This window comes from Pongo pygmaeus, chromosome 18 (assembly GCF_028885625.2).
Source record: "Pongo pygmaeus isolate AG05252 chromosome 18, NHGRI_mPonPyg2-v2.0_pri, whole genome shotgun sequence".
NCBI classification, from domain to species: Eukaryota; Metazoa; Chordata; class Mammalia; order Primates; family Hominidae; genus Pongo; species Pongo pygmaeus.
Window position 1 is genome coordinate 3,548,113 of NC_072391.2, and position 24,553 is coordinate 3,572,665.

At 43.6% G+C, this 24,553-nt stretch overlaps 1 protein-coding gene across 1 annotated transcript; it reads left to right on the top strand.

Moving 5' to 3' along the window:
- Window positions 1-20,829: 20,829 nt before the first annotated feature.
- Window positions 20,830-22,245, top strand: LOC129016340 (olfactory receptor 2C1). The gene has a single exon (XM_054455727.1). The coding sequence runs from the start codon at window positions 20,880-20,882 to the stop codon at window positions 21,816-21,818; it is 939 nt and encodes a 312-aa protein (XP_054311702.1). The 5' UTR covers window positions 20,830-20,879; the 3' UTR covers window positions 21,819-22,245.
- Window positions 22,246-24,553: the final 2,308 nt, after the last annotated feature.

Consider the following 24,553-nt stretch of genomic DNA (forward strand, 5'->3'; position numbering starts at 1 on the left):
GGATTACTTTTACTATTAGGGGTCTTTTGTGGGTCTGTATAACTTTTAGGATTTTCTTATTTCTGTGAATAATGTCATTGGCATTTTGATAGAGATTGCATTGAATCTGTAAATTGCTTTGTGTAGTATTGTCATTTTAACAATTTTAAATCTTCCAATACATGAATATGGAATATGTTTCCATTTTTTGGTGTGTATGCTCTTCAGTGTCTTTCACCAGTGTTTTATAGTTATCTTTGTATAATCTTTTACTTGTTTGGTTAAATTGATTCCTAGGTATTATATATTATTTGAAGCTGTTGCAAGTGGGATTGCTTTCTTTATTTCTTTTTCATTTTTCAGATTGTGTGTTATTGGCATATATAAATGCTACTGCTTTTTTTTTTTTTTTTTTTTTTTTTTTATTTGAGATTGAGTCTTGCTCTATTGCCCAGGCTGGAGTGCAGTAGCGCATTATTGGCTCACTGCAACCTCCACCTCCTGGGTTCAAGCGAGTCTTATGCCTCAGCCTCCCCAGTAGCTGGGATTACAGGCCCCCGCCACCACATCCAGCTAATTTTTGTATTTTTAATAGAGATGAGGTTGCACCATGTTGGCAAGACTGGGCTACTACTTTTTATTTTGATTTTGTATCTACCAGCTTTACTGATCTTGCTTATTAGTTCTAAACATTTTTTTGTGGAGTCTTTAGGTTTTTCTAAATATAAGATCATGTCATGTGCAAACAAGACTAACTTCGCTTCTTCCTTTCTAATTTGGAGGCCCTTTATTTCTTTCTTTTTGCCTAATTACTCTGGTCAGGATTTCCAGTATTATGATGAAGACAAGTGGTAAAAGCGGATATGCTTGTCTTATTCCAAGTCTTAGAGGAAAGGCTTTCACTTTTTCCCCATATCAATATGATGTTAGCTGTGGGTTTGTCATATATGGACTTTATTATTTTGAGGTGTATGCCTTCTATACCTAGGTGGTGAGAGTTTTTATCATAAAGAGATGTTGAATTATGTCAAATGCCTTTTCAGAAACTATTGAAATGATAATATGGTTTTTATTCTTGGTTCTGTTAATATGATGCATTATGTTTATTGATTTGTATAAGTTGAACCCTCCTTGCATCCCTGGGATGAATCCCACTTGATCATGGTGAACGATCTTTTTAATGTGTTATTGAGTTTGGTTTGCTAACATTTTATTGAGAATTTTTGTATTCATCAGGACTATTGGCCTGTAGTTTTCTTTTTCTTTCTTTCTTTCTTTTTTTTGAGATGGAGTCTCGCTCTGTTGCTCAGGCTGCAGTGCAGTGGCGTGATCTTGGCTCACTGCAACCTCTGCCTCCTGGTTTCAAGCAATTCTCCTGCCTCAGCCTCCTGAGTAGCTGGGACTACAGGCACTTGCCACCATGCCTGGCTAATTTTGTGTTTTTAGTAGAGACGGAGTTTCACCATGTTGACCAGGCTGGTCTTGAACTCCTGACCTCAGGTGATCTGACTGCCTCAGCCTCCCAAAGTGCTAGGATTACAGGTGTGAGCTACCGCACCCGGCCTTAGTTTCTTTTTCTTTTTTTTTTTCTATTTTCTTTTTTTTGAGACAGAGTTTCGCTCTTGTTGCCCAGGCTGGAGTGCAATGGCATGATCTCCGCTCACCGCAACCTCCGTCTCCCAGGTTCAAGCGATTCTTCTTCTTCAGCCTCCCGAATAGCTGGGATTATAGGCATGTGCCACCACACCTGGCTAATTTTGTAATTTTAGTAGAGACGGGGTTTCTCTATGTTGGTCAGGCTGGTCTCGAACTCCCGACCTCAGGTGATCCTCCCATTTTGGCCTCCCAAAGTGCTGGGATTACAGGCGTGAGGCACTGCGCCTGGCCCATGCCTGGCTAATTTTTTGTATTTATAGTAGAGACAGAGTTTCGCCATGTTGGTCAGGCTGGTCTCGAACTCCTGACCTCAGGTGATCCAGCTGCCTCAGCCTCCCAAAGTGCTAAGATTACAGGCGTGAGCCATTGTGTCCAGGCTTTTTTTTTTTTTTTTTGAGACGGAGGCTTGCTCTGTCACCCAGGCTGGAGTGCAGTGGTGCAATCTCGGCTCACTGCAACCTGCACCTCCTGGATTCAAGCAATTCTCATGCCTCAGCCTCCCGAGTAGCTGGGATTACCAGTGAGGGGCACCACGCCCAGCTAATTTTTTAATTTTTAAATTTTTTTTTTGTTTTTAATAGAGACGGGGTTTCACCATGTTGCCTGGGCTCGTCTCGAACTCCTGAGCTCAGGCAATCCGCCTGCCTCAGCCTCCCAAAGTGCTGGGATTACAAGCATGGACCGCCACGCCCATCCCTGACTGTGTATTTTAAAATAGCCTGTCTCTCCTCTGCTTGATCCATTCTGCTGTTGAGAGTCTCTAATGAAAATTTTAATTCGGTAAGTGTTATTTCTCATTTCCAAGATTCCTGTTTGATTTTTTTAAAATTACCTCAATCTTTTTGTTATATTTCTCAGATACATTTTTGAATTGTTTTCCTAATTATCTTGATGACCACTGAGTTTCCTTAGAAATGCTATTTTGAATTCTGGGTCAGAGAGCTCACATATTGCTATCTTGTTAGGGACAGTCCTGGTCCCATCCTTTGTCCATTCATGAAGGTCAGGTTTCCCTGTTTGCTGTTGATTCTTGTGGATGTCTATCTGTCTTTGCATTGAAGGATTAGTTATTTATTCTGGTCTTCTCTGTCTGGCTTGCTTTGATTTTCATCGAATATGTTTTCTTAGGGATTCTTTGTAATTTGTCTGTTGAATTTATTTCTCCCCCATGCCTCCCCACAAGCTGCCCCCAACCCTAGGTAGGTCACTGTGTCCTTTTTGGCAGTAGACGGTGCCTTAAGCCCAGGTTTGCCTTGGCTCTAGTGAATGATTGGAGCACTGACCTTTCTGAATGGGGAAGTTCCCAAAGGGCTTATCCCAGTAGTGTGGGAAGGCTGGCTAAGGTTTGGGTCCAGAGGACCTGTGGAATGCATTTCCTACAGCATGGTGCAGCTAAGCAATCACTCTGATTTGGTGTCTCCTTTGACTGAGTTACACAGCAGAGATTTCAGGGTTGGGAATGGTAGTTTCACTTACCCTCTTTGACTCTGGCAATTCTCGGATATTTCTCCCTTAAGGCACTCATGATGCTTCCTGTGTGTTGAGAAAAGGACAGGTCTCCTGCCAGGGGACCCAAGATGGTGAGGAAGCTGGTTGTCCACCTTGATCTCATATCTTCCAGTGTAGAAACCATGAGTTGGGGGAAATTTTTCCATGTGTTTGGTGCTGGGCAGATTGGGGGAAAGGGGCATCATGCATATGGAATTCTGATTCTCTTGTTTTTGGTTTTCTGTGGGGCTGGACAGGAGTCAAGTATAGGCAACTTTTTTTTTTTTTTTTTTTTTTGAGACGGAGTCTTGCTCTGTCGCCCCGGCTGGAGGGCAGTGGCATGATCTCGGCCCACTGCAAGCTCCGCCTTCTGGGTTCATGCCATTCCCCTGCCTCAGCCTCCCATGTAGCTGGGACTACAGGCGCCCGCCACCACGCCCAGCTAATTTTTTGTATTTTTAGTAGAGACGGGGTTTCACGTGTTAGCCAGGATGGTCTCGATCTCCTGACCTCGTGATCCGCCCGCCTCGGCCTCCCAAAGTGCTGGGATTACAGGCTTGAGCCACCGCACCCGGCCTAGGCAACTTTTTAAATAAGATGATATTCACATAAAATAAAATTAACCATTTTAAGTGAACAATTTAATGACATTTAGTACATACACAATGTTGTTTAACCACCAGCTTCATCTAGTTCCAAAGTATTTTAATCACCTTGAAAGAAATTCCTTATTTGTTAGGTAATTAACTCCCTGTTTTCCCCTCCCCACAGTCCTTGGAAACCACAAATCGGCCTTTTGGTCCTATGGATTTAAATATTCTGAATAATAAACATAAATGGAATTACACAATATGTGACCTTTTGGGTCTGGCTTCTCTCATTTAGCCTAATATTTTTCAGGCCCGTCTACATTGTAGCATGTATCAGTACTTTATTCATTTTTGGGCTGAATAATGTTCTATAGCATTTCAATCTACTACAATTTGTTTATCCAGTCATCTGTTGATGAACATTAGTTTTTTTTTTTCATCTTTTGGCTAAATGAATAGTGTTGCTATAAATATGCATGTACATGTTTGAGTACCTGTTTTCAATTCTTTTGGGTATATAACTTGGAGTGGAATTGTGGGGTTGTATGGTAATTCTGTTTATTTTTTGAGAAACTGCCAAACTGTTTTCTACAGTGGCTGAACCATTTTACTTTTTGTTTTTGAGACGGAGTCTCGGTCTGTCGCCCAGGCTGGAGTGCAGTGGTGCAATCTCAGCTCACTGCAAGCTCTGCCTCCCGGGTTTACGCCATTCTCCTATCTCAGCCTCCCAAGTAGCTGGGACTACAGGCGCCCACGAGTACGCCCGGCTAATTTTTTGTATTTTTAGTAGAGACGGGGTTTCACCGCGTTAGCCAGGATGGTCTCGATCTCTTGACCTCGTGATCCACCCGCCTTGGCCTCCCAAAGTGCTGGGATTACAGGCGTGAGCCACCACACCCGGCCCCATTTTACTTTCCTATCAGCAATGTATGAGAGTTCTGATTTCTCTACATCCTTGCCAACAGTTATTATTTTCCTATTTCGTATATTATCATTATAGCCATTTAATGATTGTGAAGTGGGATTTTATTGTGGTTTTGACTTGCATTTCCCCAATGACTAATGATCTTTCGTATCTTTTTATGTATTTTTGGGCCATGTCTCTTCCTTGGGGAAATTTCTATCCAAGTATTTTCCCCATTTTAAAAATGAGTTGTGGCTGGGCGCAGTGGCTCACGCCTGTAATCCCAGCACTTTGGGAGGCCAAAGTGGGCAGATCACCTGAGGTCAGGAGTTCGAGACCAACCTGGCCAACATGCTGAAACCCCATCTCTACTAAAAATACAAAAATTAGCCAGGCATGGTGGCAGGCACCTGTAATTCCAGCTACTCGGGAGGCTGAGGCAGGAGAATCACTTGAACCCGGGAGGTGGAGGTTGCAGTGAGCCAAGATCATACCACTGCACTCCAGCCTGTGCAAAAGAGCAAAACTCTATCTCAAAAAAAAAAAAAAAAGAGAAAAAAGAAAAGAGTTGTCATTGTTTGTCTTTTTGTTTTTAGTTGTAGTCTTTTATATATTCTAGATATTAAACTCTTGTCCTATGTGTGATTCACAAGTATTTTCTCTACCTGTATAGGTTTTCTTTTTTCTCATAATAATACCCTATGATACACAAAGGTTTTTAATTTTAATGAGGTCCAATTTATGTATTCTTTATTTGGTGTCATATCTAAGAATCCATTGCCTAATCCAAGGTCATGAAGATTTACCCCTGTGTTTCCTTCTAAGAGTTCACAGTTTTGGCTGTGTTTTTTAGGTAATAGATTCATTTTTTGTTAACTTTGTATATCTTGTGAGAGGGAGTCCAACTTGATTCTTTTGCCTGTGGTTATACAGTTGTCTCAGCAGCATTTATTGAAGAGACTATTCTTTCCCCCATTGATATTGTCACCCTTATGGAAAATAAGTTGTCCATAGGGGGTTATTTATGGCTATATAGGTTTATTTCTGGAACCTCAATTCTATTCCAGTAGTTTGTGTATCTGTTCTTATGTCAGTACTACACAATTTTGGTTAATGTGGATTTATATTAAATTTTGAATTTGGGCAGTGTGACTCCTCCCACTTTGTTTTTTTTTCAAGATTGTTTTGGCTAATCAGGGTCCCTTGCAGTCCCTTATGAATTTGAAGATCAGCTTTTCCTTCCTGCAAAAAAAAAAAAGACCATTGAAAATTTTTTTAGGGATTGCATTGAATTTGTAGATCACTTTGGGGCGTATTGTCATATTACCAATATTAAGGCTTTCCAACTATAAATACAAGATGTCTTTCCTTTTATTTATATTTTTCTTTCAGCAGTGTTTTGTAATTTTCAGTGTACAAGTCTTTCGTCTACTTGGTTGAATTTACTCCTAGGTATTTTATTATTTTGGATGTTATTGTAAATTGAATTATTTTTATAATTTCCTTTTTGTTTATTGATGACATATTGAAACACAACTAATTTTTCTATGTTGCTCTTATATCCTGCAACTTTGCTGAATTAATTTATTAGCTCTAGTAGTTTTTATGTGGGTTCTTTGGGATTTTCTATATATATGATCATGCTATTTATGAATAGAGATAGTTATTACTTCTTTCCTTCTAATTTGGTTGCTTTAATTTCTTTTTCTTGCCTAATTACCCTACATAAAACTTCTAGTATAATGCTAAGGGGTAAAAGTGGTTTCCTTCTTTTCTTCCTGAATTCAGTCAGAAAGCTAAAACTTCTGATCAACCAGCTATAAATTGAAGATTTTCACAACCCCCTCCTAAGATTCAATCATCTTCTAGAATGGCTCACAAAACTCTGGTTTATTGTAAAAGATATTATGAAGGATACAGATGATAGCCAGATGAAGAGGTATATAGGGTAAGGTCTGCAAAGTTCCTGAGTATGAGCTCTGTCAGTGTGGAGCTGTGGTGTGCCATCTTCCTGGCATATGGATGTGTTCACCAACCCCATACTTTAGGGATTGTTAGGGAGGCTTCATCATGTAGGCATGATTGATTATTAGCTCCATATTCAGCTCATCTCTCCTCCCTGGAGAATGGGGTTGGGGCTGAAAGTTCCAAGCTTCAAAGCATGTCTTGGTCTTTCTTTCCATGAAACCCAACAATAGTACTCTTGGGCATTTATCCTAGATGAATAAAAGCTTATATTCACACAAAAATCTGTACATCAATGTTCATAACAGCCATATTTACAATAGCCAAAAGTGGAAATATACCAGATGTCCTTCTATGGGTCAATATTGAAACAAACCCGTCTCTACTAAAAATACAAAATTTAGCTAGGCATGGTGGCACGCGTCTGTAGTCCCAGCTGCCTGGGAGGCTGAGCAGGGAGAATCGCTTGAACTCAGGGGGCAGAAGTTGCTGTAAGCTAAGATCGTGCCACTGCACTCCAGCCTGGGCAACAGAGCGAGACCCTGTCTCAAAAAATAAAATAAAACCTTAAAAGCACAAACCAACATTAAGATAGAAAATGTACTAAATAGATTATGTCAATATTAAGGATTTCTGTTCAAAAAAGATCAGCATAGACCAAATTAGAGGGAAATATTTGTGATGTCTATAACTGGCAAAGTTTATCTCGACTGGCCTAAGAACTATTGCAAATGGGCTGGGTGCAATGGCTCACACTTGTAATCCCAGCACTTTGGGAGGCCAATGTGGGTGGATCACTTGAGGTCAGGAGTTTGAGACCAGCCAGGCCAACATGGCAAAACCCCATCTCTACTTATCTATCTACACCATAGAATAATACTGAACAATAAAAATGAGGCCTGGCGCAGTGACTCACGTCCATAATCGTAGCACTTTGAGAGGCCGAGGTGGGTGGATCACAAGGTTGGGAGTTCAAGATCAGCCTGGCCAACATGGCTAAACCCCGTCTCTACTAAAAATACAAAAATTACCGGGCGCAGTGGCAGGCGCCTGTAATCGCAGTTACTCAGGAGGCTGAGGCAGGAGAATCGCTTGAACCCGGGAGGTGCAGGTTGCAGTGAGCCAAGATCGCTGCACTCTAGCCTGGGCAACAAAGCAAGACTCCGTCTCAAAAAACAAAAATGAAAACAAAAACATGAATGAACTATTTATACATGAAAGAAGTTAGATGGATCTCCAGTGAATTATGCTGAGTGATAATAGCCAATCCAAAAAGGTTACATACTCTGCAGCTTAATTTACATTAATTTTTGAAACGACAAAATTTTACAAATGACAAATAAAATAGATGAATGGTATCAACATTAATGTGAGGGCAGGAGGTAGGTGGGTGTGGTTATAAAAGGGCAAACTGAGTGGTCTTTATGTTGATAACATTTTTCTTTATCTTGTTGTAGTGGCGGATACACAGACCTACACATGTGATAAAATTATAAAGAAATAAATATACATATGCACATACACACACAAATAAGCACAAGTACAACGAAAGAAATCTTCAGCTAACTTTTGTATTTTTTTGTAGAGACAGAGTCTGTGTTGCCCAGGCTTGTCTTGAACTCCTGGGCTCAAGCTATCCTCTTGCCTCCCAAGTGCTGTGATTATAGGCATGAGCCACCGCGTCTAGCCTCTATTATTTCTTACAACTTTACGTGGACATACATTTACCTCAATACATTTTTCATATAAAATTGGCCAAAATTGGCCGGGCGCGGTGGCTCACGCCTGTAATCCTAGCACTTTGGGAGGCTGAGGCAGGCAGATCACCTGAGGTCAGGAGTTTGAGACCAGCCTGGCCAATGTGGTGAAACCCCGTCTCTACTAAAAATACAAAAATTAGCCAGGTGTGGTGGTGGGCGCCTGTAGTCCCAGCTGCCTGGGAGGCTGAGCAGGGAGAATCACTTGAACTCAGCGGGCAGAAGTTGCTGTGAGCTAAGATCGTGCCACTGCACTCCAGCTTGGGCAACAGAGCGAGACCCTGTCTCAAAAAATAAAATAAAATAAAACCCTAAAAGCACAAACCAACATTAAGATAGAAAATTTACTAAAAAGATTATATCAATATTAAGGATTTCTGTTCAATAAAGGTCAGCATAGACCAAATTAGGGAGAAATATTTTTAATTTCTATAACTGGCAAAGTTTATCTCGACCGGCTTAAGAACTATTGCAAATGGGCCGGGTGCAATGGCTCACGCTTGTAATCCCAGCACTTTGGGAGCCCAATGTGGGGGGATCACTTGAGGTCAGGAGTTCGAGACCAGCCAGGCCAACATGGCAAAACCCCATTTCTACTTAAAATACAAAAAAATTAGTCGAGTGTGGTGGCGTGCACCTGTAATTCCAGCTACTTGGGAGGCCGAGGCACGAGAATCACTTGAACCCAGGAGGTGGAGGTTTCAATAAGCCGAGATCGCACCACTGCACTCCAGCCTGGGTGACAAGAGTGAGACTCCTTTAAAAAAAAAAATAAAGTAGAACTATTGTAAATAAACAAGAAAAACAGAAAAATGAAGAGAAAAGTAAGCAGAGGATATGAATGGGCAATTTACAGAAGGGGAAATAAAAATAGCTAACATATTTATTTTAAAATGTTCAACCTCATTGGTAATCAGAGAAATGCAAATAAAGTTGAGATAACATTTTATGCCCATCAGATTGGCATACATTAGAAAATTTGACGACCGGGCGCGGTGGCTCATGCCTGTAATCCCAGCACTTTGGGAGGCCGAGGCGGGCAGATCACGAGGTCAGGAAATCGAGACCATCCTGGCTAACACGGTGAAACCCCATCTCTACTAAAAATTCAAAAAATTAGCTGGGCATGGTGGCGGGCGCCTGTAGTCCTAGCTACTCGGGAGGCTGAGGCAGGAGAATCGCTTGAACTCAGGAGGCAGAGGTTGCAGTGAGCCGAGATCGGCGCCACTGCACTCCAGCCTGGGAGACAGAGTGAGACTCTGTCTCAAAAAAAAAAAAAAACTTTTGATTATACTAAGTGTTGGGTAGAACATGGGAAAATCAGGAACCTCCCTCTATAGCTGGTAGGAATTGTAGACTGCTACAACCCCTTTGGAACAGTCTGTTGGTGCATCTGGGTATATCTCTATTATTCAGCATTGTCCATTATCTGTTTATATATATATATATATATCTCCCTTTATGCACCAGGATGAGAGTCTATCACATATATGTATGTGTGTATATATATGTATAAATATACATATATATAATATGCTCATTACAACATTGTCGTCATTGTAGGAAATTAAAGACAAGCTATATGTTCATCCCTAGTGTAATGGACAAATAAAATATGATAGATGCATATCGATCATTAGAAACTTGAAACTAAACGTACACACCACAACATGGACATACCTTTGAACACATAAGTGAAAACATTGTGGAGGAAAAAGTGAATTAAAAAGTAAGAAATAGGCCGGGCGCGGTGGTTCACGCCTATAATCCCAGCACTTTGGGAGGCCGAGGTGGGCAGATCACGAGGTCAGGAGATCGAGACCATCCTGGCTAACATGGTGAAACCCCAACTCTACTAAAAAAATACAAAAAATTAGCCGGGCGTGGTGGCGGGTGCCTGTAGTCCCAGCTACTCGGGAGGCTGAGGCAGGAGAATGGCGTGAACCCAGGAGGCAGTGCTCGCAGTGAACCGAGATCGTGCCACTGCACTCCAGTCTGGGTGACAGAGTGAGACTCCGTCTCAAAAAAAAAAAAAAAGTAAGAAATAAAATAAGAGGTATGGCACTATATGTTTTACAAGGATACACATACACATAGTATATATACACACACACATATGTATATATTTGTTTGGATGCACATATATGTATCATTCGTGTACATATCCAAACAATTACATATCAAACACATCAATAGAGTAGGTGCCTATGAGGGAGTAGAGAGAAATAAGCATGGGGATTCTTTCCCTTTCCTTCCTTCTCTCCCTCCCTTCCTCCCTTCCTCTCTTTCTTCCTCTCTCTCATTCTCTCTCTCTCCCTCTTTCTTTTTTCTTTCTCTCTTTCTCTTTTCTGTCTCCTTCCTTCCTTCTTTCCTTCCTCCCTCCCTCTCTCTCTCTTTCTTTCTCTTTCAGACTGGAGTGCAGTTGTGCGACCATGGCTCACTGCAGCCTCGAACTCCTGGGCTCAAGCGATCCTCCCGCCTCAGCATCCCATGTAGCTGGGACTACAGGTGTGCACCACCATGTCTAACTAATTTTTAAAATTTTATGTAGAGACAAGGTCTCAGTATGTTGCCCAGGCTGGTCTTGAACTCCTGACTCAAGCAATCCTCCTGCTTTGGCCTCCCAAAGTGCTGGGATTGCAGGCATGAGCCACTGTGCTCGGCCTGATTTTTCTTCATAACATTTACCATCACTTGATATATTATAGACTTTGCTTTGCTGTGTGTGTGTGTGTGTGTTCTGACTCTTTACAATCAGATTGCAAACTCCCTGAGGGAATGGACTATATCCCAAGTGCCTAAGACATGGCCAGGAACATAGGGGTTACTGAGAAAATGATTGTTGAATGAATAAATAAATAGGAAAAGGTAACCAACCTTAAAGGCAAAGTACAAAGTCTAGAGGATCTCAGAGGAGATGCGAGTACATCCAGCTGGACTCTGAGGTTGGCTTGAAAGTCAGTTCAGTCTGCCATTAACCAGACCTATGGTCCCCTTGAGTGGGCCACCCAGGGTTCCAGCAACCTCAATTGGAAACAAACAAACAAACCAAAAACCTAGGTGATATCTGAGGGTTCCTTCTTGCTCTGAATTTTTAAAAATGTTTAACTTAAACTCTTTGTCACTTAAAATATTTTAATGAAAATGTCTATTCATCTTTTTTTTTTTTTTTTTTTGAGATGGAGTCTTCCTCTCACTCTGTCACTCAGGCTGGAGTGCAATGGTGTGATCTTGGCTCATTGCAACCTCTGCCTCCTGGGTTCAATCGATTTTCCTGCCTCAGCCTCCTGAGCAGCTGGGACTACAGACACCCGCCACCACGCTTGACTAATTTTTGTATTTTTTAAGTAGAGACAAGGTTTCATCATGTTGGCCAGGCTGGTCTCCAACTCTTGGCCTCAAGTGATCTGCCCACCTCAGGCTCCCAAAGTGCTGGGATTACAGGTGTGAGCCACCACCCCCGGCCTCCTTTATAATTAAAAAAATGTAAAAGGTGAGGCCAGTCATGGTGGCTCATACCTGTAATCCCAGCAGTTTAGGAGGCTGAGGTGGCCAGATCATTTGAGGCCAGGAGTTCAAGACCAGCCTGGCCAACATGGTGAAACCTCATCTCTACTAAAGAAATACAAAAATTAGCTGGGCGTGGTGGTGCATGCCTGTAGTCCCAGCTGCTCAGGAGGCTGAGGCAGGTGAATCACTTGAACCTGGGAGGCAGAGGTTGCAGTGAGCCGAGACTGTGCCACTGCACTCCAACCTGGGTGACAGAGCAGGACTCTGTCTCAAAAAAAAAAAAAAAAAAAAGGAGCCAAGGATGGTGGCTCAGGAGGCTGAGGAGGGAGGATAGCCTGAGCCTAGGAATTGGAGGCTTCGGTGAGCTAGGATTGCACCACTGCACTCCAGCCTAGATGATAGAGCCAGACCCTGTCTCTAATTAAATTAAATTAATTAAATTATCAAGGTAATGCAGGTTTACTGTGAGATATTCAAACAACACACATACTTTTTTTTTTTTTTTGAGACGGAGTTTTGCTCTGTTGCCCAGGCTGGAGTGCAGTGTCCCCTCGTCCATCCACACCTCCACTCCTCATATCAACTGCTTGCTTTTTTCTTTCCTTCCAGAGATTCCTGTTTGCATACAAACAAATATGTACATATATGTTGTTTTTCTTAGAAAATGAGATCATACGATGTGCATTGCTCTGCAACTGGCTTTTATCACTTAGCAATATGCCTAGGATGTTCTTCCATGTGAGAACCTGCAAATCTAGCCCTTAAAGGAGTACACACACAAGCACACACAGGCACACACACGCACACACGCACACACACATATGCACACACGCAGACACACGCACATGGGCACACACGAACACATGCACACACACCAACACACATGCACACACACACGCACACACATGCACACACACCAACACACATGCACACACACCAACACACACGCACACACACATGCACACACACACCAACACACATGCACACACACATGCACACACACACACCAACACACATGCACACACACATACACACATGCGCACACACACATGCACACACCCACTATAGCATTTTCTTGTAGTAGGTGGAAATTAAAGGCAAGTTATATATTCATCCCTAATTAAATGGATAAATAGAATATGATAGATGCATATTTAGCACACAAACATTAAGTGCATCTTTAACAATGTAGATGTCTATTCAAACAAAGTGAAAACGTTTTGAAAAGGTAAAAAACAGAATGAGGGCTACTAGTGTAAATTAAAACATGCACATACACAAAATAACACTATATATTTTTAAATGACACGTATCTATCCAAACACTAACAGACCAAATGCATTAGATGCCTATGGGGCAGTGCAGAGGAATGAGAATGGGGACTGGGAATAAAGTGGAAAAAGTGAATAAAATATAGTATTTAAGAGAGGTCTTGCAGAGACCAATGATGACAGTGAGCACAGTGTTTCATAGAGGGGCCATAATTTACTGAATTCCCCTACTGATAGACAATGAGATTATCCAGTTCCTCGTAAGTATGGATTTGGGAGTTAGACCTCATTTTAGTGGTTGTGCAGTTTACTAGCCATTTGCCCTTGGACAAATTACTGAATACCTCTCAGCCTGAGTTCCTCTATTGTAAAACAGGAATAATAAGCCCTGCCTGGTGTGATGGTTGTGATCATGTTTATAAACCGCTGGGCACAGTGACCAGCACACAGCACAAGCCAGCAAGCACTTCTATGATCAGGAGAGACTTGCTGGGGCTAGGCCCACGGGACAGTGGACCCCACTGGGCAGGAGCCAGACTGATCTTGCTCACCCTGTACCCACCTGCACCTGGCATACTCTCCATGCTTAGAGTGTCTTGAATGAATGTGGTTTCTAAGTCAGTAGTTTCAGGGTAATTCATCTTCTGTGACATCTAATGGCCTAATTAGGTTGCCAGGCACCTGTTATCTGTTTATTGAATAGTGGCTGTAAGTTCTTGCTTTTCACAGGGTGCCCTGTGAGTGTCTAAGGCTCATGTCCCTGATTTGTGGTTTATGTTGGAACCAGAGAAGTGGGACTCCCCCTATCTGCCCTTGCCCCTCAAAAGAACAAACACTCAAGGATGACAGCTCTCAGATGATGAGTCAAAAATAGCAACTTCCTCCGCATAGGATGGCCATCACAGGAGTCAGGTCACTCCTGTGTGACCCTGAGCCTGTCATATAACCACTTGATGTTCAATTTACTCCTCTGCCAAGAGGAGATAAGGCCACCTGCCTTCCACCACCTCCCTCCCCCACATTGTATAGTGTTTTAGGAACTAAGTTTGATAATGTCACAGCACCTTGAAAAGAATAAAATCATATAATTAGCAATTATTTAAGAAATGCCGTCATTTTTATTACTAGTTCAATTACTAATCTGTGTTTGCGGAGGGAGTTCATGTGAAAGACTGAGTCGGTTCTTCAGGGACAGCTTTTTCCTGTGTTCCGGCCACACTGGCGCTTCGTGCTAATTGCTTGTGTGGGCGTGGAGATCTACCCTTGGGCTCTGCAGAGTCAGCCAGAGCAAGCCAGGCTTCCAAGTGCAACCCAATGCTACTCCAGAGCCAGAAGAGCCCCGAGGTTAAAAGCTGTGGCCCCAGTTCTCGGACAGGAGGAGCGCAGCACAGCCTCCCTCTCGGTCCCATGCCTGCCCTCTCTCCTTGATTCACTAAGCATGGAGACAGAGGATGGATGTGGGGGAATCTCGAAGCCAAAGGTACATTTCCATAAACAATCCCTAGACTGATTATTAAAGAATGCAGTATATAGGAGAGAGAGGCAAAGAGGCGGAAAAAAGATGGGAAAAGGAAAATAGCAGATACAGAGAAGGAGAGAGAAAAGGGAGACTGTTAAATAGCTTTTTAAAGGCACTGATTTTGGGGGCCGGGTGTGGTGGTACATGCCTGTAATACCAGCTACTAGGGAGGCTGAGGCAAGAGAATAGCTTGAACCCAGGAGGTGGAGGTTGCAGTGAGCCAAGATCGTGCCACTGCACTCCAGCCTGAGCGACAGAGCGAGATTCCGTGTCAAAAAAAAAAAAAAAAAAAATTCACTGTTTTATGGCTTCTTCCTTTAGGCGAAAGGTTGGCGGTGACATGGTATTAGAGCCCAAGCCCATTTATACAGAGGTCTGTGACCTCTGTCAGCAAGAAGAGTCAGGAAGGAAAAATACTCAAACTGCAAAAGGGAACCTTTTTTTTTTTTTTTTTTGGAGGTAGAGTCTTGCTCTGTCGCCCAGGCTGGAGTGCAATGGCAAGATCTCAGCTCACTGCAACCACCGCCTTCCAGGTTCAAGCGATTCTCCCGCCTCAGCCTCCCAAGCAGCTGGAATTACAGGCGCCTGCCACCACGCCCGGCTAATTTTTGTATTTTTAGTAGAGACGGGGTTTCCCATGTTGGCCAGGCTGGTCTCGAACTCCTGACCTCAGATGATCCACCTGCCTCGGCCTCCCAAAGTGCTGAGATCACAGGCGTGAGCCACTGCGCCCAGCTCAAAGGGAAGTTTTTTGTTTGTTTGTTTGTTTGTTTGGTTGGTTGGTTTTTTTTTTTTTTTTTTTTTTTGAGATGGAGTCTTGCTCTGTTGCCCAGGCTGGAGTGCAGTGGCATGATCTTGGCTCACTGCAAGCTCCACGTCCCGAGTTCACGCCATTCTCCTGCCTCAGCCTCCCGAGTAGCTGGGACTACAGGCACCCGCCTCCGCGCCCGGCTAATTTTTTGTATTTTTAGTGGAGACGGGGTTTCACCGTGTTAGCCAGGATGATCTCGATCTCCTGACCTTGTGATCTGCCCACCTTGGCCTCCCAAAGTGCTGGGATTACAGGCTTGAGCCACGTGCCCGGCCCCAAAGGGAAGTTTTAAAACAACAATTTTAAGAACCCCTTCACAAAAGTCATCTCTGGAATGGTCCAGGAGAGAAGCTGGGAAATTCTTAACATACAAACAAACAAAAGCCTTTTTGCATGCACAAGTCTGTTCTGGGAACAGAGTGCTCAAGCAGGAAAGGATCATGAAAGACTTAGGGTATAGGCTGGGTGCAATGGCTCACGCCTGTGAACCTAACACTTTGAGAGGCTGAGGCAGGAGTATTGCTTCAGCCCGGGAGGTTGAGGCTGCAGTGGGCTATCATTGCACACTCCAGCCTGGGTGACACAGTGAGACCCTGACTCAAAAAAAAAAAAAAAAAAAAAAGAACTGGAGATATATTCAGTGCCTTCAGGCAGGCAAATCTCTAAGCATACCTTATTTTTCTCTTGCCAAATAATTTAATCAATATTTTATCACACTAACATCTCAAAATGCCCAATCGCAATTTCTCCTGCTCTCAATTTAAGCCTTTTTTCTTTTTTTCTTTTTCTTTTTCTTTTTTTTTTTTTTTTGATACAGAGTTTTGCTCTTTTGCCCAGGCTGGAGTGCAGTGGCACGATCTCGGCTTACCACAACCTCTGCCTCCCGGGTTCAAGCAATTCTCCTGCCTCAGCCTCCCTGTTTCTTTTGCTTTCCATAGAGAAGGAGAAGGAGAGCACCTGCTTATGAAGCAGAAATTTTTAAAATCTCCTCATAATAGTGAAGACATTAATTGGAAGAAAATTTGTTATGGAGAATGGTCTGAGAAAAAAATAATTGGAAATAAAAAACCCACCTCTCCCTTTAATTATTTCCTCCTAAACAAGTCTCCCGTCTTGGCCATACTTCATAGGACCTATGCCCTCCTTCTCCCTCTTCTCTAAAAATCTGTGTACTCCATTATCCTTTTTAAAATGCTAGGCAAATCCGGTAAGACGCTCGGATAAGGAATTGCTAATGCAGTACACAGCAGAAAGCTTACTCCCCGGCCCTTACATGGAACCTCCTTTTGTTCATTTTTCTCTCTGGGACACACATTGCAAGTTGCCTTCAGCTTGCAGAGAGATGTAACCTTGAGCGCTACTCCTGGGATGCTTGTGCTTCTCTAGCCTTTTCCAGTCTAAATTTGTGCTGTTGAATTTTTGCACTTATTTGATGTATTGCCAAGCATTTAGTCTGTTTTTTTTTTTTTTTTTCCTATTTTATAAGATCCTGGGCTTATTAGAACTGCCACCTTGGCTCAGCCCATGGTCCATTCAGCCAGAATTTTTTCTTTGACAGCAGAATTAGAAAATACATTTTAAAGGAGCTTGGTTGTTTTGCCTGATGCAAACATCAAAAGTTAAAGTCCCTTCCAAGTAGCCTAGATTTCCTTAATCATGTATTGTATCTGTGTTTGTTAAATTTAAATTTAAATTTTTTTTTTTTTTGAGACGGAGTCTCACTCTGTCGCCCAGGCTAGAGTGCAGTGGCTCAATCTCCGCTCACTGCAAGCTCCGCCTCCCAGATTCAGGCCATTCTCCTGCCTCAGCCTCCCAAGTAGCTGGGACTACAGGCGCCCACCACCACGCCTGGCTAATTTTTGTATTTTTAGTAGAGATGGGGTTTCACCTTGTTAGTCAGGATGGTCTTGGTTTCCTGACCTCGTGATCCACCCGCCTCGGCCTCCCAAAGTGTTGGGATTACAGGCGCGAGCCACCACGCCTGGCCAAATTTTAATGTTTTTAAACTTATGATGTTTTAATGTTTTTAAATTTTAATGTTTTTAAACTTACTGATGTCTCTTAGGAGTAATAATTTCCATAAATTTACTATTAACTATGTATTTTTTTCTTTCATTCATCCTTAATTGACTTCTTTTAAGATTCAAACTCCCCCATTTCTACTTCTTGAATTCTAAGATTTAGGGAGGGGGAAAATCCCTATTCACTTTGTCTAATACCAGCCCCCCACAGACCAAACAACTTTGGAAGAAGATGAGCAGTGTCTTTCTGTCTGTTTCTTTCTTTCTTTTTTTTTTTCTGAGGTAGAGTTTCACTCTTGTTGCCCAGGCTGGAGTGCAATGGCATTATCTCAGCTCACTGCAAACTTCGCCTCCTGGGTTCAAGTGATTCTCCTGCCTCAGCCTCCTGAGTAGCTGGGATTACAGACATGCACCACCACGCCCGGATAATTTTTGTATTTTTAGTAGAGACGCATTTCACCATGTTGGCCAGGCTGGTCTCGAACTCCCGACCTCAAGTGATCTGCCTGCCTCGGCCTCCCACAGTGCTGGGATTACAGGCGTGAGCCACTGCACCCGGCCCTGTCTATTTCTTTTCCCTAAAAGGACACAAGGGAACAAGCACCTGAACTGGCAGGACATAGTAGAATGGGTTTCAGGAAGAACTTCTGAAAAGAAAGATGAGCTGATTATCAGGTTAGTAACTCAGTTCCTCAGCTCTCTTAAGTCCTAGATGAAAAGGATAAGTAGGCCGGGCGCGGTGGCTCACACCTGTAATCCCAGCACTTTGGGAGGCTGAGGCGGGCAGATCACGAGGTCAAGAGATCGAAACCATCCTGGCCAACATGGTGAAACCCCATCTCTACTAAAAATACAAAAATTAGCTGGGGATGGTGGTGCACACCTGTAGTCCCAGCTGCTTAAGAGGCTGAGGCGGGAGAATTGCTTGAACTCGGGAGGTGGATGTTGCAGTGAGCCGAGATCGCACCACTGCACTCCGGCCTGGTGACAGAGCAAGACTCCGTCTCAAAAAAAAAAAAAAGAATAAGTAGGCCGGGCATGGTGGCTCATGCTTGTAATCTCAAAACTTTGGGAGGCCAAGGTAGGCGGATCACCTGAGGCCAGGAGTTCAAGACCAGCCTGGCCAACATGGTGAAACCCCGCCTCTACTAAAAATACAAAAATTAGTCAGGCATTGTGGTGCACTCCTGTAATCCCAGCTACTTGGGAGGCTGAGGCAGGAGAATCGCTTGAACCTGGGAGGCAGAGGTTGCAGTGAGCTGAGATCACGCCACTGCACTCCAGCCTAGGTGACACAGCTAGACTCCATCTCAAAAAAAAAAAAAAGAAAGAAAGAAAGAAGGGGAAGGGCTGTGGTTTATGATCTTCAGAAAAGCTGAGATCCTGGCCAAGGAAAGGGGATGGTGATTGGCCCACTATTAACAAGAGCTGATTTTTTTGTTCATGAGTTGGGTTTTTTGTTTGTTTGTTTTTCTTTTTCTTTTTCTTTTTGAGACAGAGACTAGCTCTATTTCCCAGGCTGAAGTGTAGTAGTGCAATCTCAACTCACTGCATCTTCTGCCTCCCTGTTTCAAGTGTTTCTGCTGCCTCAGCCTCCTGAGTAGCTGGGGCTGCAGGCGCCCGCCACCATGCCTGACAATTTTTTTGTATTATTAGTAGAGACGGGGTTTCACCATGTTGGCGAGGCTGATCTCAAACTCTTGGTCTCGAGTGATCTGCCCACTTTGACCTCCCGAAGTGTTGGGATTACAGGCGTGAGCCACTGTACCTGGTCTCATGAGATGTTAAGAATTATTTGATGATTTAGATGTGGACACAGTAGTTATATACCTCAAAAGAGGGATCTCCTCTGTAAATCTTCTAATTTCCCTTACTAATTATGAATACCCACTAACTAATTTAACCCCTTTTTGCATAACCTCTGTTTATATCTTTTGCTTTTTCCATCTAAACTTATTTAAGCTTAAGTGAAGTTTTCTTTGCTCTACATTGACCTCCTCTTAAATTGTATATTCCCAGCTTCTGTATTTGGAGAATAAGTCTATATCTACTCTTTCCATTATTTCTGTGACTTTATAGATTCATCATGTTATTCCTCAAACATCATCTTTCTAGATCCAGCACTGAGGTAAAACTCAGAGGGGAGGGATGTAGAAGAGAGCAGAGGAAATTTAACAGAAACTTCTGGGGAGCTTTTCCAAATACAATGTGTCTGCTTCCCCCCTTCCCTGAGCGTATCAAAACCTTGGCTGGGGAAACGAGTTGTTGCTGTTGTTTTCAAGAGATAGGGTCTCCCTCTGTCACTCAGGCACTGGAGTACAGTGGCTCACTGCAGCCTTGAACACTGGGGCTCAAGCGATCCTCCCACCTCAGCCTCTTAAAACGCTGGGATTACAGGTGTGAGCCACCGTGGGTGATTGAAATTTGTCTTTTGAGAACTTTCACATCTAATTCTAATGGTCAACTCTCTCTATCCTGTCATAGCCATTGTTCTGAACTGAAGAGCCCTTCAGTTCTTGGGGTCTTTTGGTTTTGTCATCATGAGGCACTTCCTTCATTTCTGTGTTAGCTCATGCCTGACATTCTGATGGAATCAACTTTTCCATTCGGTGTGTAACCAACAGTAGATGGAGATTACAACAGAAGTTTGAAATCTAGGCCAGGCATGGTGGCTAACACCTGTAATCCCAGCTCTTTGGGAGGCTGAGGCTGGCAGATCACGAGCTCAGGAGTTCAAGACCAGCCTGGCCAACATGGCGAAACCCCGTCTCTACTAAAAGTACAAAAATTAGCCAGGCGTGGTGGCGCATGCCTGTAGTCCCAGCTACTCAGGAGGCTGAGGCAGGAGAATTGCTTGCACCTGGGAGGCGGAAGTTGCAATGAGCCGAGATTGCATCACTGCACTCCAGCCTGGGTGACAGAGTGAGACTCTGTCTCAAAAAAAAAAAAAAAAAGCTTGCAATCTTAAAAAGTAAGTTGGAGTCCAGGCGCAGTGGTTCATGCCTGTAATCCCAGCACTTTGGGAGGCTGAGGCAGATGGATCACTTGAGCCCAAGAGTTGGAGACAAGCCTGGGAAACATGGCAAAACCCCATCTCTACAAAAAATACAAAAATTATCTGGATGTGGTGGCACACACCTGTGGTCACAGTTACTTGGGAGGCTGAGACAAGAGGATTGCTGAAGCCAGGGAGAAGGAGGTTGCCACTGCACGCCAACCTGGGTGACAGAGAGAGGCTCTGTCTCAAAAAACAAACAAAAAATAGGTTGTTACTTAACTTTGGATCCCAGAGAACTATTAGACCATTCCTGATGCAAATCCACCTCATGCAACATCTTTTTCTTGACTTGCTTTTCTCCCAGCAGTTTGCTCTAAATGAATTCGTCAAGTGACTGAAGGCAACCAGTGATGGACGGGGCCAATGACAGCTCCTTGCAGGGCTTTGTTCTGATGGGCATATCTGACCATCCCCAGCTGGAGATGATCTTTTTCATAGCCATCCTCTTCTCCTATTTGCTGACCCTACTTGGGAACTCAACCATCATCTTGCTTTCCCACCTGGATGCCCGGCTCCACACACCCATGTACTTCTTCCTCAGCAACCTCTCCTCCTTGGACCTTGCTTTCACTACTAGCTCAGTCCCCCAAATGCTGATCAATTTATGGGGATCAAGCAAGACCATCAGCTATGGTGGCTGCATGACCCAGCTCTATGTCTTCCTTTGGCTGGGGGCCACCGAGTGCATCCTGCTCGTGGTGATGGCATTTGACCGCTACCTGGCAGTGTGCCGGCCCCTCCACTACACCGCCATCATGAACCCCCAGCTCTGCTGGCTGCTGGCTGTGATTGCCTGGCTGGGTGGCTTGGGCAACTCTGTGATCCAGTCAACATTCACTCTGCAGCTCCCATTGTGTGGGCACCGGAGGGTGGAGGGCTTCCTCTGCGAGGTGCCTGCGATGATCAAACTGGCCTGTGGCAACACGAGACTCAACCAGGCTGTGCTCAATGGTGTCTGCACCTTCTTCACTGCAGTCCCACTAAGCATCATCCTGATCTCCTACTGCCTTATTGCTCAGGCAGTGCTGAAAATCCGCTCTGCAGAGGGGAGGCGAACGTCGTTCAATACGTGTCTCTCCCATCTGCTGGTGGTGGTCCCCTTCTATGGGTCAGCCAGCTATGGGTATCTGCTTCTGGCCAAGAACGGCAACCAGGACCAGGGCAAGTTCATTCCCCTGTTCTACTCAGTGGTCACACCCATGGTGAATCCTCTCATCTACATGCTGCGTAACATGGAAGTGAAGGGCGCACTGAGGAGATTGCTGGGGAAAGGAAGAGAAGTTGGCTGAGAGAACACTCCTTCGTTATTTATTGCCTCTTCATCTCTACATGCGTTTCTCATTAACTCTCTCTGGCCAGGTGAACATGAGGAATACTAATTCTGGTAAAACCAAGGCATGTTCCTGACAGCCCTAAGCTGACAGCCCTAAGCGGTCGGGAACATGGTTAGTGTTATTCATAATGTTCTACACTTATTTACCAAAAATCCTACTGTGGACTACCGATAGCAGGGCAGACATGTTGTTGAGGGCTCAGAGGTTATTGACCTGTTACAGACCTGTCACACTGTCTCTGTCTCTGTTGCCCACATGTTATTTAATATGCCTTATATTTCTGCAGAATTCTGTACTTTTCTAAGCAAAGCACCTCCACTTGTAGTGTCTTATATAATGTTACTATAATTCCATAAAATCAAGCCATGTATTATTAACTTCATATGAGGACCCAAACAATTCATCTTTTTACCCTATCTGTCATCATCTTTGCCTATTTCTCTTTATCTCTTCTTTATTTTTTTTTAAGAGTTGGAGTCTTGCTCTGTTGCCCAGGCTGAAGTAGAGTGGCATGATCATAGCTAACTGCAGCTTTCAACTCCTGGACTCAAGCAATCCTTCAGTCTTCTGAGTAGCTGGGACTATAGGCACATGCTACCACACCTAACTCATTTTTATTTTTATTTTTGTACAGATGGGGTCTCACTCTGTTAACAGCCCAGGCTGGTCTAGAATTCTTGGCCTCAAGTAATCTTCCTGCCTTGACCTCCCCAAGTGCTGGGATTGTGGGTGTGATCTACCGCACCTGGCCTGTCTCTTCTTAATAATGCAGTATACCACTGGGTGCAGTGGCTCACACCTGTAATCCCAGCACTTTGGGAGGCCGAGGCGGGTGGATCACCTGAGGTCAGGAGTTCGGGACCAGCCTGACCAACATGGAGAAACACTGTCTCCACTAAAAATACAAAATTAGCCATGCATGGTGGCACATGCCTGTAATCTCAGCTACTCGGGAGGCTGAGGCAGGAGAACTGCTTGAACTCGGGAGGCAGAGGTTGTAGTGAGCTGAGATCGTGCCATTGCACTCCAGCCTGGGCAACAAGAGCAAAACTCTGTCTCAATAATAATAACAATAATAATAATGTAGTATACCTGTCCATACTTTCCATCCATTTATCTCTCCGTCATCTTGTTTACCCTCTCCCTTATGCCTATATTCCAATTTCTCTTCTACTAATCTATTATTTAATAAGAAAAGATTAAGCCAGGCACGGTGGCTCACGCCTGTAATCCCAGCACTTTGGGAGGCCAAGGTGGGTGGATCACGAGGTCAGCAGTTCGAGACCAGCCTGACCAACACAGTGAACCCCGTCTCTACTAAAAATACGAAAAAAATTAGTTGGGCTTGGTGGTGGGTGCCTGTAACCCCAGTGACTTGGAAGGCTGAGGCAGGAGAATCGTTTGAAGCTGGAGGGTGGAGGTTGCTGTGAGCTGAGATTGCACTACTGCACTCTAGCCTGGGCAATAAGAGCAAAATTCCATCTCAAAAAAAAAAAAAAAAAAAAAAAAGAAAGAAAGAAAAGATTAAAAAGGTCATTTGCAGCTGGGCACAGTGGCTCATGCCTGTAATCTCAGCACTTTGGGAGGCTGAGGTGTGTGGGTTACCTGAGGTCAGGAGTTTGAGACCAGCCTGGCCAACATGGTGAAACCCCATTTCTACCAAAAATACAAAAATTAGCCAGGTGTGGTGGTGCACACCTATAGTCCAGCTACTCGGGAGGCTGAGGCAGGAGACTTGCTTGAACCCGGGAGGTGGAGGTTGTAGTGAACTAAGGTTGCAGTGAGCTGAGATTGCACAACTGCACTTCAACCTGGGTGACAAGAGCAAGACTCCGTCTCCAAAAATAAAATAAAACAAAATAAAAAGGTCATTTGCCTTTTGATTCTAGCCAAAGAGGGTCCCTTGCTACTCTCTTATTGAAATCATCCCATCCAAAAGTCCCAGACATCAGATGTCCTACCAGCATTTGGGTATGCTAGTCTGGTCAGTGGATAATGGAATGTCCTAAGATTCCTTATGCAAATTTAAGACCCCAGGAAAGATCATCCATACATAAAGTATGTTCTCTGCCTCAAGATCTAGTCTTGGAGCCCTGCAGTTCCTAAAATTCAGCAATCAGTTCAGCACACAATAACTCATCTTTCAGGAACTCACATGTTGGGATCAGAATGCCAGTTTGTGATTCTGCACATTCCTAGAATTGCCAAAGGGATCCCCACCTGCTACCACAGTTCATTTACTATTTTCCCAGACAGAGAAGCCAGGTTAATATAAGAAAGTTGCATGACAACTACATTACCATAGAAAAGGGAATCAATAGGTTTTAGAACTAGTTCAAAAGGGGCTTTGACTTTGTGTCCCCATAATTTCAAAACACATGCCTTATACATAGTAGATACTCAATAAATGTTTAGCAAATATAATTAATAAGCTTCATGAGTCCTCCTTTATCTTGCTAAGAACTAAATTTGTCAAATGGACCGTTTTCACGTTTGCCACTTTGGGGTCATCCCATCCCTTGGACGGCATTGAACAATGATAAATGTTCCCTTTTCCACATTCCCATAATTCCTTCCAAAGACATCTAATCATACTGTCCTGTCGTGAATTTGTTTTTCCAATAGCAGATCAAAGCCATTTTGCCAGTTCCTCATACAGCAATACTCAAATACTTCTCCAGAAGTAGACA